Source organism: Acartia tonsa, chromosome 4 (assembly GCF_053477335.1).
Source record: "Acartia tonsa isolate MP-2025a chromosome 4, ASM5347733v1, whole genome shotgun sequence".
Classification (NCBI taxonomy): Eukaryota; Metazoa; Arthropoda; class Copepoda; order Calanoida; family Acartiidae; genus Acartia; species Acartia tonsa.
The window spans coordinates 57,880,753-57,896,502 of record NC_137263.1 but is presented as its reverse complement, the minus strand read 5'-3'; the positions used below and the strand labels follow the sequence as shown (position 1 = coordinate 57,896,502).

General features: G+C 28.5%; 2 protein-coding genes and 1 long non-coding RNA gene across 3 annotated transcripts; 2 read left to right on the top strand and 1 right to left on the bottom strand.

Annotated features, from left to right (window-relative positions):
- The first annotated feature begins 484 nt into the window (after positions 1 to 484).
- On the top strand, positions 485 to 2,840 carry LOC145315582 (chymotrypsin-like elastase family member 2A). The gene is made up of 9 exons (XM_080155562.1): positions 485 to 581; positions 854 to 911; positions 1,069 to 1,145; positions 1,571 to 1,630; positions 1,760 to 1,833; positions 1,959 to 1,996; positions 2,253 to 2,308; positions 2,426 to 2,470; positions 2,665 to 2,840. Exons 1-9 carry the CDS (start codon positions 503 to 505, stop codon positions 2,838 to 2,840), a joined length of 663 nt encoding a protein of 220 aa, XP_080011688.1. The 5' UTR covers positions 485 to 502.
- Positions 2,841 to 3,274: 434 nt separating this feature from the next.
- Positions 3,275 to 10,291, top strand: LOC145318395 (uncharacterized). The gene is made up of 18 exons (XM_080159688.1): positions 3,275 to 3,319; positions 3,430 to 3,519; positions 3,645 to 3,694; positions 5,007 to 5,052; positions 5,396 to 5,484; positions 5,745 to 5,821; positions 6,012 to 6,095; positions 6,372 to 6,443; positions 6,837 to 6,880; positions 6,975 to 7,036; positions 7,225 to 7,320; positions 7,464 to 7,562; positions 7,640 to 7,738; positions 8,235 to 8,333; positions 8,878 to 8,976; positions 9,157 to 9,225; positions 9,379 to 9,423; positions 9,695 to 10,291. Exons 3-17 carry the CDS (start codon positions 3,685 to 3,687, stop codon positions 9,405 to 9,407), a joined length of 1,074 nt encoding a protein of 357 aa, XP_080015814.1. The 5' UTR covers positions 3,275 to 3,319; positions 3,430 to 3,519; positions 3,645 to 3,684; the 3' UTR covers positions 9,408 to 9,423; positions 9,695 to 10,291.
- Positions 10,292 to 12,338: 2,047 nt separating this feature from the next.
- On the bottom strand, positions 12,339 to 15,738 carry LOC145317920 (uncharacterized). Its single transcript, XR_013879160.1, has 4 exons — positions 15,647 to 15,738; positions 15,083 to 15,115; positions 13,836 to 13,925; positions 12,339 to 12,403 (listed from the first exon to the last, which is right to left on the bottom strand). It is a non-coding gene; the product is annotated as an uncharacterized LOC145317920 (long non-coding RNA).
- Between the last annotated feature and the right edge of the window lie 12 nt (positions 15,739 to 15,750).

The following is a 15,750-nucleotide window of genomic DNA, read 5'->3' as shown; positions in this document are numbered from 1 at the left end:
CTCCTTTAATTGACTGGCCCCAAATTATGCAAATTATACCATTGAAGTAAAACAAGAATATTAAGTCAGATATTTTTTGTCTAGGAGATGAGATACTATACTGAGCTTTGTGTAATTTTTTAGCCGCTTCAATTAATATAAGTCTGTACATTTGTATTATTTAATTTACCTTCCTCACTTTTTTCAAGACATAAAAATCATATGATTTAAAGAAAAAAGATATATATTATGATACACAGTAGTTTGTAACAAGCATATAAACAAATGTACTTTTTAGCACCAACCCAAAATAATTTTCTTTTTTAAATAATAATATATATGTTTTGAGTGAAAAATCTCCATAGGCTAGGAGTGAATCCAATTGATAGGTCATTAGCAATGAAAATGAGAACTATAGGAAGAAAAGTAGGAGTACAAACCCTAATTTGCATTTTGTTTTTTTCCAACTGTATGTTACGTTTTATAAATTTTTACCATTAGATATTTTATAAATAATCAGAAAATGAGATGTTTGGACATTATATTTTATAAGCTCCTGGTATTAATTCATATTACAACCCAACAATCTCAAATAGTACAAGGTAGATATATTTTTTTGTAATTGTGAAACTACTCTCCAAATTACTTGTCACTGCAAAATAAACACTTTTTTAGTTAATAATCCTGTTATAAATACATGTAAAGCATTTTTTTCTCACTAACAAACAACTGCTATAGCCTTGTTAAAGACATTTTTGGAGGGGCAATTTGATTTGATTTTTTTCTAATATTTTTTGTGGTTGGTACTTTTCCAATATGTTATTGAATTAAAACTTGTATCCCTTTTCAATGTATTGGTTAACATTTTTTTCAGATGTATGTGGAATAAGAGGAAAACTTGTCTGTCCTATTGTAGATGGATTAGGTACAAGGTAATTTAAACATTTTTTTTTCTGGAACCTAGTTTCTTTGCCCAAAAATGGGCCAATTTCCAAGAAAGTGAACTTTAAATTCTGTAATGTCAAGTCAAGCCATTATGTACTTTTTGAGTATACAGGTTAAAGGTTTACTTTTTTTCTGAATCTAAAGAGTGACAAGTGGACAAGATTCTTGTGCTGAGCAGGTTCCATGGAATGTCCTTGTGGAGAACAAATTAAGTGTCAAAGGTAAGTTGAATTATAAATAATATTATAAAGTTTGAGTTGTTTTAGTGTTAAGATAAAATTCATGCAAGAAATAAGAAGCAGCTTATTGTGCCTATAAAAATGACATCATACAATTCAAATGATAGGCCATTGTATTTATACAATATTGGTAAATTACTATGTATACTGGCCTATCATTGGTCATTTGTATTGTGTGGAATCATTTTTTATAGGCACAGTAATCTGTTTCTTATAGCAATAAGGATGCATTGTAATTTAGGTACTTGAAAATAGTTAGTTAATAAAATGTAGACAAATAGATGTATATCTGTAATTTTAAAAGTTATAAATAAGAAATCAAAATTTTCTTTAGTGTAAAAGAAGCAACACTATAAATAATTTTTACATCATATTACCTACAATAGGAAAAAGATAACTTATTTTAGATGGAGAAATAATGCCTTATTGTGGAGGAGTCCTAATCACAGAAAAACATGTAATTTCAGGTAATGTTTTTAATTGTGCTTCTATATTTCACCATTTTATCATAATACTATATATTAAGAAAGTATAATTATGGATATATTTATATGAATAAGGTTACTAGAATTATGATATTTAAAAATGTTTTTTAGCTGCTCATTGTTTTTGGTTGAATCAAAATAGGTATGGTATATGTCCCCCAGAGTATGTTAAAAATGATGCTCAGGTAAATAGCTTACTAGTATCATATCAATTATTGATACGATAGATGATTTTAAGAAATTTGAGTTTTAGTTCAAAATTATTATAATTATGTTCAAAATCTTAAATTTATTTGCTTTTACTTCTTAGACTTGTGCAACAAGGAATTGTCCACTTTCCTGTACAAGGTAAAGCCAATTTTTTCAATAATCATCCTTTAAGTAAATTTCAATCAATTAATCAATGTTTAAGTAGCCTTCCTTTGATCAAATCAAATATAAAAAAACAGTATAAATTATATGACTTAGTATGTAACTGCAATTTAAATCGTTTTTGGTATATTTTAGAAATCTGTCACATCTGTTTCAACTTCTAATTTCAATAAAACCTATATGCCTGAAAGAAAAGATAGTTCAAGCACTTTATTTTTATAATCAATTTAAGGATGCATTTAAAAGATATCAAACTTCATCTTGGGCTAACAAACCGTTTTTTACCAGGTATTTAAGAAAATTAACATTTCAGAAATCAAATATTTTACTTTTATTATTGATGAAACATAATCTGTACAAAAAAAATAATTCAGAAAAAGTAGTTAATAATTGTGATATTTTCAGATTCTGGCATCAAGAGAGATGTAGCAAAAATAGATATTCATGAAGGTAAATAGTGTAACGGATGAAAACAAGATATGATACATAATATTCAATTTTGTATTAAAAGGCGTTATCTATTCAAGGAGAGAAAAAGCGCACGGAAAAATTCAAAGAAATTGAGAATTCTATCAGTATATGAGATCTTAACTTAAACTTTATTTGATAAGATTTTAAATGAAAAGTAATAAAATTTGGTTTAGGTTGGGACAGAGGTTCTAGGAGAAATAATATTTTAGACGGTCATGATCTTGTTGTATTGACCATGTCAAGAAGTGTCTACATATTTGGGAATAATATTAGGCCAGCCTGCTTGCCACCTCTAAATTTTTATCCTGCAGGAATAAATCACAATACTATTATAGAATTATTTAATTGATTTTAATCTTTAGAATACTATTCAGAAATTTAAAAGATATCTAAACTTTGTAAAATTTTTAAAGTTATTTTCAAGTTTTACTTAAATTTAAATATGAAGAATAGTTATTTCTCGCATCATATTATAAACGGCTTTCCGCGGATATAGAAAGTACAAATATGAGATTAAAACTAGTTTTTTTAACCCCGTGGTGCTGAAGGCACCGGCTAAAAAAACTGGTTTTAATCTTATGATTGTACATTTCTATATTCGTAGAAAGCTGGATATAATACGATGCTAGACATAGTTTTTTCGTATGGATGAGAACCGGTTCCTATCCACAAGATTCAAATGAATACGAGAAAAAAAAATATCTGTTTCCATGGATTTGTCAACATTTTTGATAATAAATAATCATACCGACTTTTGTTGAACTGTGATTTTTAACAAGTTGGAAGTGATTCTGAAGTGTCTGGCTTTGGTGCAATTATTGACTCTAGGTTATATTATTCAATAATAATTTTTATATTATATAATTGACTTAATATCTGCTTTTCTGTCTTTTTATGATCTGATTATTTTTTGAATAAAAACATACATTTATATTCAGTGATGGTTTTAAAAGTTTTCCAGTTCTTCTGCAGAGAGCAGAGATTTCTATTCGTCAACAACAAAACTGTAGAGATACTTGGAAAACAAGGTAATAATGAGCTTTGCTGTTTAATGGGTAATGGTTTGTATTATAATTTTTGTATGTTTTTCTGTTAGTATGTATGAATATTATTATTGTAATGAGCTACAAATTTAATTTCATGTATTTATCAGTGGAAATCAAATTTGTGCTTTTGGCAAATCTGCCCCAACTATGGATACAGGTTTGTATTTAATATGGTGTTACCAATAACTGGTTTAATAACTCTCTTCTACATTTATAATTTTGGATATTTGTGTCACTTAATGCCTCAAAACAAACTTTGGGTAAAAATTTATGCAACTGTTTTTAAAAAATAAATTTAATTTTTTAAAACAGATAATTCTATTTAAAAAAGATATCATTGTGTGTGTCTCTACCAACAGATATTAGTATCCACTGGATCAAGGGATGCTTCTTAAAGGGACTGTGAACGTAAATTTTTCTCATCTTAATATCAAATCTTAACATTATCTCATTCATAATATCTCACAGATAGAGCAAAACGCGCTTTTGTTTGCTTAAAAAACGGCTTTTTCCGACGATTTTTATAAGGTACGGGGAAAGGAAGAAATTTTCCGTATTATATAAAATGTGCATTAAATTGCTTTTTTCTCCCATTATAGCTAAAATTAAACTTTTTCACATAGTTCTAGATTTTTCCTAACAGTTAAGCTGACTTTTAACATAATCCTTGCTTTAATCCAATGTATAGTTACTTAGAAATTGATAAAATAAGCAATATTTTTTTATTGAAAACCAAATACAATAACAAAGCCAGAAACAGGTTTTTTATTAGTATCCAATTAACTTTAAATGGCCCATCTCTCGCCCACCTTTAATTACAATTTTGTAAATAATAAAGACGCAATATTTCTTTATAAACAGTCTGATAAAAGTGTAAACTAATTCTCCAAAGTGGGTTATTTATTGTTCAACACAATAAAAAAGGATATTATTATTTTATATGACCTATGAGATTCAACCCTTTATAGACAGTGAGGAATTTTTTTGTCAATAATACGAATTTAAAATATGTCTTTATTACCTAATTACTACGTTATAAAAAAACGAATTGGCAATTTTATAGCATAAAATAAATCCTTAACAGTAAGTAAGTTGTTTCAACTATATATGACAAGTTAAATATCCCTACAAACATTATAGGAAACAAAAACGTTCAGATTTTCCCTGTTTTTTCCTTTTTCCCTCTCAAAATACCATAAAATCAAGGCATTATTTCTGGATATTTTTGTGAATAGGACATTTTTGGTTGATCAGTGTAGTGAAATGTGCTTAGTAAATGTTAAGATTTGATAATCAGATGAGAAATTTTTACGTTCACACTCCCTTTAAAACATAAAGGTTTTAAACTGTTTGGGTTAAAATGCCCTTGCCTTAACAAATAATGTACCTGATTTTTTTTATTTTCTTCTTTGTACTAAATTCTTCAAATTAGTACCAGTGATGATAATTCATAATAAACGATTATTTAGCTCAAGCTGAAGACCTAAGAGTAGCAGACAGCTGCAATGGAGATAGGTAAATACTGAATACAATTTTTTTTTATAAATTAAAAGCATCTAAATAAACACAAAAATATTGCTTTGCAAGCGTTTCACAACATTTTAAGTATATCTATGCCAATAATTAATTTTACCATCCTAATTTAGCACAGTTTAATAATCTATTGATTTATGAAGAAAATAAAAGGAAATGTATTTTAGAAACTAGAACAGTTTCAAGCTAAACTTAGAAATTAAAGTTTAAACAATTTATCAAAGTAATTATGTTCAATATGTAAAAGAAAGTAACTTACATCGTGATGCATTGACATTATACCACTTTATAGAAATTTTTCCTATAGAATATACATTTATTTCAGTGGAGGAGGACTGACTCAATCCAAACTAAATGGAAGAGAAATGGTAGTTGGAATTATTTCATTTGGAGAAGAAGAGTGTGGAAAGAAAGGCAAATATATTAGATATTTATATCTTGAAATTTAAAACTTATTTTTTAAAGAAAAAGTAAGATTTCATGTAGCTGGTAGAGGTTTTCTCTTATATTGCAAATGGATCAATGACAATTAAAATAAAAACTTATATCTCATGTTCATTTTAGTGGTTAGGATATCCGACAATGATAACAACCTCTAGAATTCATAGTCCTTTATCTATATGCCATTAAATACTGAAAGACTTTAGAATTCCCCTAATATGATTTACTTTAAGGTGGAAAGCCGGGTGTTTATACAAACATTGGAGAAGAAGAAAATCTCATGTTCATAAGAAAAATAATAAATAAAGTGGTAAGACTTTTGATCTTAAGTTTATTAATAAAGAGGAAGTTTCCTTGAAAAAAGTAAATTTAGAGAACAATACTTTCAATCTACATATATAAGATTTTAGCTTCAATTTGCTTATTTATTGTCACTCAAACACTATATTCATAATACTGCCTCAAAACTATGATACTTATAAAGGAATTAATATTTTTAGGATACCAGTAGTAATTTTGGAACCCAAACCTGTATTGCTAGTAATAGTAAAAGATGTGTTTTTCCTTTTAGATATAAAGGAGAGGTAAAGATAATCTTGAAATCTCATTGTAAAAAGCTTCACATGAAGTTTAGAGAAGTTTTCCATTTTATATAGTAAATGTGAATTTATTTCAGTTTGGGATTTCCTCCTAAAATAGCTAAAACCCATACCAAGATAATTACAAAATTCTTTTTAAAAAATAGAAACAATTTGATTAGCTGTTTTCAAGATTTTACTGTATATACAGATTTTAACAAAACTTAATTCTTTATAAAATAAACTAAAACTCATTGCAAGTAACTATGATGTTAATTGTAGTTGTTTACTTCATGTGCAACTAAATATACAGAGGACAATAAGCCTTGGTGCTCTACTCTTACTGATGAAAATGTATGTATTTTTGAATAATTTTGTTGTGTATCAGTGAATTTTTGAAGCATTATATGAAAAGAAAAGGAGTCGAAGGTTGATATGTACCCAGAAAAATTCTTGATTTATATCCTGCCAAAATCTCTCTATTCATAACCTTTGCAGATAGCTCCAACACTGCCCAATCACAGCCAAAACTAAAAAACTGATATGATTACTTTCCATCTTATAGACAATACCATTTCCCTCCCTCCTCATTAATTTATTTTTTATTGGAGGGGGGGATTCTGTAAGCAATATAGGATGTTTATTTGCATGGTTTTTTTATATCAATTAATTTTTTATTTTAGTTACTAGTTCCCCACTTAGTACTTTTTAAAATATAATGTAATAATGTTTAACTTTACTTTTAAGAGAAATCATGTAACTGGTGAGAAAGAATGGGGATACTGTCCTAGGTATATCAATTAAATATTAGTTATCTATGGTTTTAAAGATAAAATAAATCTACATATCATATTTAAAGTTAAAATATGAATAAATAATATTTAGCTCTTGTTTGGCGGATATATCTTCCTTGCCTACTGCTGACACAAACTCAATTGATTTTAACGGTAAAGATTCTTTAATTTGACTGTTTTAAACCCTAGTTATTTTCAAATAAAATTATGTTTTTGAAATAAAATTAATATCTATGTATATTTCATCAATAAAATTTATTGCTAATGATTGTTTTAGAACCATCTTTTCTGATAAAGAAAGTTTTATTTGTCTAGGCTTATTTTTTATTTGTTATGTTTAGATTTAATAACAGCATCTAAAAGTGGTGATATTACAAAAGTGGAGAATTTACTTTCTCAAGGGGCTGATGTCAATGGTGTGGAAGATAGCAATGATAGTAAGAATTAATTTCATGATATCTATTACATTGTATTATTAGTCCATAATTTATGTTCAAAAATAAAAAAAATAGTCACCATTCCTGGTTTGTTGGCCCCTAGGAAAATGGTATTTAATCAACACATATTTTCTTTACTATAGAAAAGACCAGTCTTATGTTTGCCTCAGAAAATGGACACCTAGAAGTTGTAAAGAAATTATTAGAATATAAAGCTGATACTGAGGCTAAAGATGTAAATGGTAAGTTTTTGTACAATAAATTAACTTAACTTAATTGTTTAACAGATAAAAAGATTTTCTAATAAATTAAAATTTAGGAACTACTAGTCTTATATATGCAGCAAAAGCAGGCTACAAAGGAGTTGCGGAAGTACTACTGAAAAATAGAGCTGATGCTAATGCTGCTGATATATGGGGTTAGTAATATCATTTATCAGTTTGCTACATAAAGAAAAGAGAAATTTAGATGAACTCCAATTTAGTTTCTGAAAGTGTACCTAGCGTCCGCGTCCTATCTCGAAATTTGCTATTAGCTAAAAAAGCTTAAAACTTCCAAAAAAAAAATTAAAATTTTAAACATTAAAATTTTGAATGTATAATGTATAAATCGCTTTGTTTTCACAAATTTCCGGAGTCGCTGAAAATAGGGTCTGCAATAATTGGGTTATCTGCTGTACACTTTAGGAAACTAGGGCTAGAATAGGAAATCCATTTGGAGCTCATCAAAATTTATATGGATTATGAATAGGATATAATTCTGAAATTCTATTAGTTTTAAAATTTCTTAAAATATCTCACTTTGTCTATCTTTCCATCTTTCTTTAACATTCTTTCCTACATCCCATGTAAATGTTTTCATCCTTGCCTTATATTATTTCTATTTATTAAAGTTCATTAGTTATGTATTCCTAGGTGATACCAGTCTGATCTATGCATTAACAGTGAGACACAGTGATGTAGTTAAATTACTGATAGATTATGGAGCAAATGTTAATGCAAAGGATAATGATGGTCAGTTGATCAATAATATTGTTAGCTTATATTTGTACATTTGTATATTTTGGTAGAGGCCTATAGTGGCACTTTAAATTTAAATTTTTTATTTCAAATATGTTTATGTTGCATTGAACTCTCTACGTAAAATCGAGAATAATGAAATAAATTTAAATATTTTGTGATATATCTTGGGAAGGTGGTGGTACCATCCACCAAAATAGGTATAAACCTTCCTGGGACCTATGAGAAGCTACCCTGTTAAGGAGAGCCCAATCATTTCAGCGGTTAGCAAGATTCTTTGGTACAAATAAACAAACAAACATACATCCTGTTACTTTATTATAAGGATATGCAATTAAATAATAGTTACATTCTTATCTTACATTCTTATTTTTTATATTTGAAATCAAATATTGAGGTACTTTTGATATTATTTATATATAAAGGTAACTGCAGGGCAAGTAAAAAGTTAAATCTAGCTGATACTTTGTTTGAGTAATAAAAGATAACTTGAAAAGATAGTCATCTATATAAATATCACCTGTTTTTTTTCTTCTAGGTCTCACCTGTCTTATGCACATATATTATGATGGATTTGTAGAACTTGTTCAAATACTAATTGATTATAAAGTTAATGTGAATGATAAGAACAATGAAGGTTAGTTATAAATTGAATGCAAAACTTTTTTCATCTTTACCATCTAGGTAAAATACCACACTTGCTTTTTTTTAAATAGATGTTTTATTCAATTAAAAATAGGTTTGAGTGAAAGCACAAATTTTCTTATATTTACATTAAAACAACATTCTTTTGTTCTCTAACTATATAATGACCTAGGTAAAACAGTTTTGGATTTAGCTCTTTCAAAACGTCAGCTAAAATTGGCAAAGCTACTTGAAACTAATGGTAAGTTTTTTTAATCAAAAGTTCTGAAAATTATTATTTATTGTCACCATATTTTATTTTTTTTGTATTACTTTGTTAAAATAAATAGCTATAATTGCAATTAATAAACAAAAAAGGTCTACGTGAATTAAAATTTATGACAAACCATTTTAGGAGCCAAAAGAGGGAGTGAAGTTAAATAGAATTAATTAAAAACAGGTATACTATTTAAATATTTAAGTTTTTATAATAATTTGCAAAATAAGCAAAAAAACTAAAAAAAATTATGCAAAATGAAAAAAAAAGATATTTTATTTTATACAATATGTATTAGCAAAATACCTTCTTAATTTTTTAGTAGATTAACTTCTCCTATATGATATCTAAATTTTTACTACTCCTGATGATGACTGCTTGGTAACGTAGAGATTTAGATTTTTTGTCCTGGTTACAATGTTTTATAGCATTAATCTTTTTAAAAATATTTTAGAGCTGAACAACTGCACAATGGCACCCCTTAATTTTGAAATAAATTAAATTATCTTACACATCAGTAAGTTATTGGTGATATACTTTTCAACTTAATATAAACCTATAACTACATATTTTAAAAAGCTTGTTTTATTTTGTTGTTACTCAAACTTAGATTTTCCAGTTTATTTTCTTGTGATAGCTGCAAAAATCTTTGTTATATAAGTTATTTGTTATAATTTATATATAAAAAAATATATATACATAAAAAGATATAAAATTGGTACTACGTCAAACCCTAGATACGTCAAACAGTAGATGCAACAAACGCTAGACAGACAAACAGTAGACAGACAAACCCTAGACACGACATACGCTAGATACGACAAACGCTAGAATGCGACAAACACTAGAATATGACAAACACTAGATTTTTTCTAAAGGCGACAAACAATAGATACGACAAACGCTAGAATTAATTCTTATAATTAAGTAAAAGGATGTTTGTTTGTCTGTACCGAAGGATCTCGCTAACCGCTGAACCGATCGGGTTCTCCTTAACAGGGTAGCTTCTCATAGGTCCTGGGTAAGTTTAAAAATATTTTGAGGGAGGTTGCCACCGCCCCACCCCCCCCCCCAAGATATTTCGCCCCTAGAAAAAAAACTCCCCCTCCCAAAAAAAAAATTATTTTAAAAAAATACTAAAATAAACAAGGATGACAACATCCATAAGTAGCGAAGCACAAAAATTGTGGATGGGAATACGTAGAAGTAGATTTAAAATCAATAATAGATTTATTGGAGAAAATAAACATGAAACCTTGTTTTATTTTGTATGATGAAGATGGTTAAAGTAAATTACATACTAGATGCACATAACAATGGGAAAAAATATTTGAAACTGTTAATGCAAAAAAGTTTTAATATTGGACCAAAAATGCCAAAGATATGGGGAAATATATCAACATATAAAAATAGCCAAAAACCTGCTAAAAGGCAGTTTGGCCGCCATTGTTTCTTTTCATAAAACGCCAGAAATTTAATTTTAATATCTTTAACTGAAAAATTTATGAAAATTGGACCATAAACACCAAAGATATGGGTAAAAATGTGAAAAATATAAAAAAATAGCCAAAAACCTGCAAAAAGGCAGTCTGACTGTCATTGTTGTTTTCTTTAAACGACAGGAAATTTAATTTTGATATCTTTAACTGAAAAAATTTCGAAAAATGGACCATAAACACCAAAGATATGGAGAAAAATGTGAAAAGTATAAAAATAGCCAAAAACCTGCAAAAAGGCAGTCTGACCGTCATTGTTGTTTTCTTCAAATGACGGGAAATATAATTTTGATATCTTTAACTGAAAAAATTTTGAAAATCGGACCATAAACACCAAAGATATGGGGAAAATTTGGAAAATATAAAAAATAGCCTAAAACCTGCTAAAAAGCAGTCCGACCACCATTGATGTTTTATAGTTAATTGTGCTCCTTAATGATGGAAATGATGTCAAAAAATTTCAGCTCTCTATCTTTTATAGGAGCTGAGAAAATCACGTTTCCCCCAATTCATTAATTACGGACGGACGGACAGACGGACAGACGGACGGACAGACGGACGGACAGACGGACGGACGGACATTGTGAATTATAGAGTAGCTTCGCTACTAAAAATGGTGTAGGGGGGGGGGGGGTGAAAGTTTTATAAGAAAGTTTTCTTACTCATTGGCTATGCAACTTTTGGTACTTTAATGAATTTTGATTGGTTGGTTTAATAAGTTGAGTGTTCAAAAGGTTCAACCACTAATTTTACGCTGTAGGGGATGTACATAGATTTTTTGGCCATTATCTTATCCCTTTAGATCACTGCATTGATTTATAAACAAAAAAATCTATGAATATTTTTTTAAGTTTAAATTCTAGCTTATGTCGCTTTTAGTGTTTGTCGCACTTTAAAAATTCTACTGTTTGTCGCGAAATTAAAAATTCTACTGTTTGTCGTAGTCTAGTGTTTGACGCATCTATTGTTTGTCTGTCTAGCGTTTGACGCATCTACTGTTTGTCTGTCTAGCGTTTGTCGCATCTACTGTTTGACGTATCTAGTGTTTGACGTAGTACCATAAAATTAAAGTAATCACAAAAAACTAAAAATTTAATAATGAAATTGTTCAAATTTTTGTCTAGCTCTCTGATGAATCCAGACCACTGTGTCTTGATTATCTAACCTAATAAAAAATTATTCATAAAATGTATCTAGTTTTTTGATTTATGTTTGTATTGATAAATTTATGATTATGTTCTTAAGTTAACAAAAGCAAGTTATATAGGTGTAAAAGTAATTCAAAAAATGTATTATTAATGCTTACAAAAAAATTTAATTTTCCTACTTTGTTAAAGGATTCTTAATAGCTTCTTTTATTTCCCCTTCATCATATGGGATATAACCAGCATTTCTAAAGTTCTAAATATATAAATATAGATTGATAGATGGATAGATAGATACATTGATGTATAGATAGATAGATATAAGGATTCTTAATAGCTTGTTTTATTTCCCCTTCATCATATGGGATATAACCAGCATTTCTAAAGTTCTAAATAGATAAATATAGATTGATAGATGGATAGATAGATACATTGATGTATAGATAGATAGATATAAGGATTCTTAATAGCTTGTTTTATTTCCCCTTCATCATATGGGATATAACCAGCATTTCTAAAGTTCTAAATATATATGTATAGATTGATAGATGGATAGATAAATAGATAGATAGATATAAATTGAGATTAAAAATTGATTCTTTATTAAGTCTTATAGTTCTTGATTGACAGATAGAGATATTTAGATAAATGGATATTTAGATGGATAGCTAGATAGTTAGATAGATGGATTGATAGATAAATAGATAGATAGCGAGTAGATACATAGATATGCTGAGGGCACCATCCATTAACATTAATTTTTATCCATTTCCATTCCATTATAATATAGGTAGATAGATAGATAGATAGGTAGATAGATAGATAGGTAGATAGATAGATAGATAGGTAGATAGATAGATAGATAGATAGATAGACAGATACCTCTGCTAGTATATGGGGCTGAGGGCACCATCCATTAACATTAATTTTTATAATAGATAGATAGAGAGGTAGAATATGGATAGATTTATAGATAGATAGATACCTCTGCTAAAATGTGAGGTTGAGGACACCAACCATTAACATTAATTTTTATCCATTTTCATTTTATTATAATATAGGTAGATAGATAGATAGATAGATAGATAGATAGATAGATACCTCTGCTAAAATGTGAGGTTGAGGACACCATCCATTATAATATAGGTAGATAGATAGATACATAGATAGATAGATAGATAATACCTCTGCTAAAATATGGGGCTGAGGGCACCATCCATTAACATTAATTTTTATTTATTTCCATTCCATTATAATATAGGTAGATAGATAGATAGATAGGTAGATACATAGATAGATAGATAATACCTCTGCTAAAATATGGGGCTGAGGGCACCATCCATTAACATTAATTTTTATTTATTTCCATTCCATTATAATATAGGTAGATAGATAGATAGATAGGTAGATAGATAGATAGGTAGATAGATAGATAGATAGGTAGATAGATAGATAGATAGATAGATAGACAGATACCTCTGCTAGTATATGGGGCTGAGGGCACCAACCATTAACATTAATTTTTATCCATTTTCATTCCATTATAATATAGGTAGATAGATAGATAGATAGGTAGATACATAGATAGATAGATATTACCTCTGCTAAAATGTGAGGTTGAGGACACCATCCATTAACATTCATTTTTATCCATTTCCATTTTATTATAATATAGGTAGATAGATAGATAGATAGATAGATAGATATATAGATACCTCTGCTAAAATGTGAGGTTGAGGGCACCAACCATTAACATTCATTTTTATTTATTTCCATTCCATTATAATATAGGTAGATAGATAGATAGATAGGTAGATACATAGATAGATAGATATTACCTCTGCTAAAATGTGAGGCTGAGGGCACCATCCATTAACATTAATTTTTATTTATTTCCATTCCATTATAATATAGGTAGATAGATAGATAGCTAGATAGGTAGATAGATAGATACCTCTGCTAAAATGTGAGGCTGAGGGCACCATCCATTAACATTAATTTTTATCCATTTCCATTCCATTATAATGTAGGGCACAAAATGATCCTAGAAAATTGAAATCAAATGTGGTGCTTTCTTTCAAAATGCCTGTTTAGCAATGAAACCCTAATACCCTGCGGGAGGCCCTAACCCAGCTGGAATTCCGAGTACCCAACTTAACCTAACCCAACCTAAAGAAATAAACAAACAAACGAACGTCCTCATCCCCCTAATTTTCAATTTATTTCAAATTCATGGTTAGGCTCTTTAAGACAACCACCTAAAATGCTTCCCTGATAAGTACAGCCTAAGTATAATAAATTTGATTTTTTAAATGTATTATAAAGGATGGCTCAAAAAAATATTCCTTGGGTAATATTATGCACAGCTTAAGCTTAATAATATGACCAAATTTGTTTAAGACCATTGTGAAGTTTCCCCAATTTTTAGAACTCAATTGGTTAACGGTAAGCGAGATACTAATGGACAATCAAAAACACTTTACTACTATATAATTATCTAGCGGCTTCGCCCCTAGCTTCTAGGGGCTTTTTTCCTAAAGGTTCATGGGAAAATTAAAAAAATTAAATGTTTTCTGTATTTTATAACATTTTATAACTTTTTATAACTCTTTATAACTTTTTATATTTATTTATATTGATTTATATTTTTTAAAACCTTCGAATTTTTTTTCTTTTTTAATGTTTTTAAAAAATTCTTTGCCATTAGCTTTTTTGGGGCTTCGCAGGAGAAGGAAGGTTTCACAATCTTTTTAATTTGATAAAACAAAGTTTAAAAGAAGAAAAGAAATTTAAAAAGAAAAAAAAATTGAAAATATAAAAAGTATAAAAAACGTATAAAAAACTAGAAAAAAGTAGAAAAAAATATATAAAAAATATAAATATGTATAAAACGTAAAAAAAAAATTGAAAAAAAATTTTCAAATCTTTTTTATTTTGGGGGGGGGGAAATTTTCATTTTTGTGGTGGTTGAGGGTGTCCCACCCGCCAAAAAATAGCTTAAAACCACCACAGGACCAATAGGTATATACCTTGAAGAGTAGAATCCAATTAGTTCAGTGGTTACCGAGATATTAAGCTTCAGACAAACGGACGAATAGACGGACGGACAGACGGACAGACATCATTCTACTTTGTATTATAGATTAGGATAATAAGCTTCCTTAATATCAAAATCATTTATGATAATAACAAAAAAGGAACCTTATTTTTGGATAGAAGGTAGTTGTTCAAAACCTAAATGAAAATAAAAATAATCTAAGTAATAATAATATCAATTTATAAGTTTATTCTTTTTTAGACTTTTTTTTATCTATGAAGATGATTAACAACAAATAATATGGTAATATTCCTTTAATTGACAAGTGAACCATAGAACCTCCCCCAATTCTATTTCTACTTTTCATTGATACCGGGACAAAGTGTCTCAAAAATCAGCCATGTGACGTCATAAAAATGGGGGGTTATCCATCATTTCTTTAGGGGGTTTTATTTTCACTTCTCCACTCATCTCCCTTATTTTTTTGACGTCACATGGCTGATTTTTAAGACACTTACACCAGATTATCAAAAACTCTATTGAAGTGAAACTTGTAACTGGCTAATATATCAATCTACCCATTCTCCTCCAATTGGATGAACGAACTAACCAATAAATAATATCCATGTTATTAACCTAAATTGACGACCATTTTTTCCCTGTCATAATATCTATGTATATTCTATGTCAATTGTCGCAGACTAGAAATGAAATAATCTAACACTTACCTTACATTCATAACCCTCTATGTCTATTTTTATAATGACAGTTTCTTCCTAGAAATAGACAGCTTTCTTATACTTTTTCAATTACTAGCGGCTACGCCACCTAG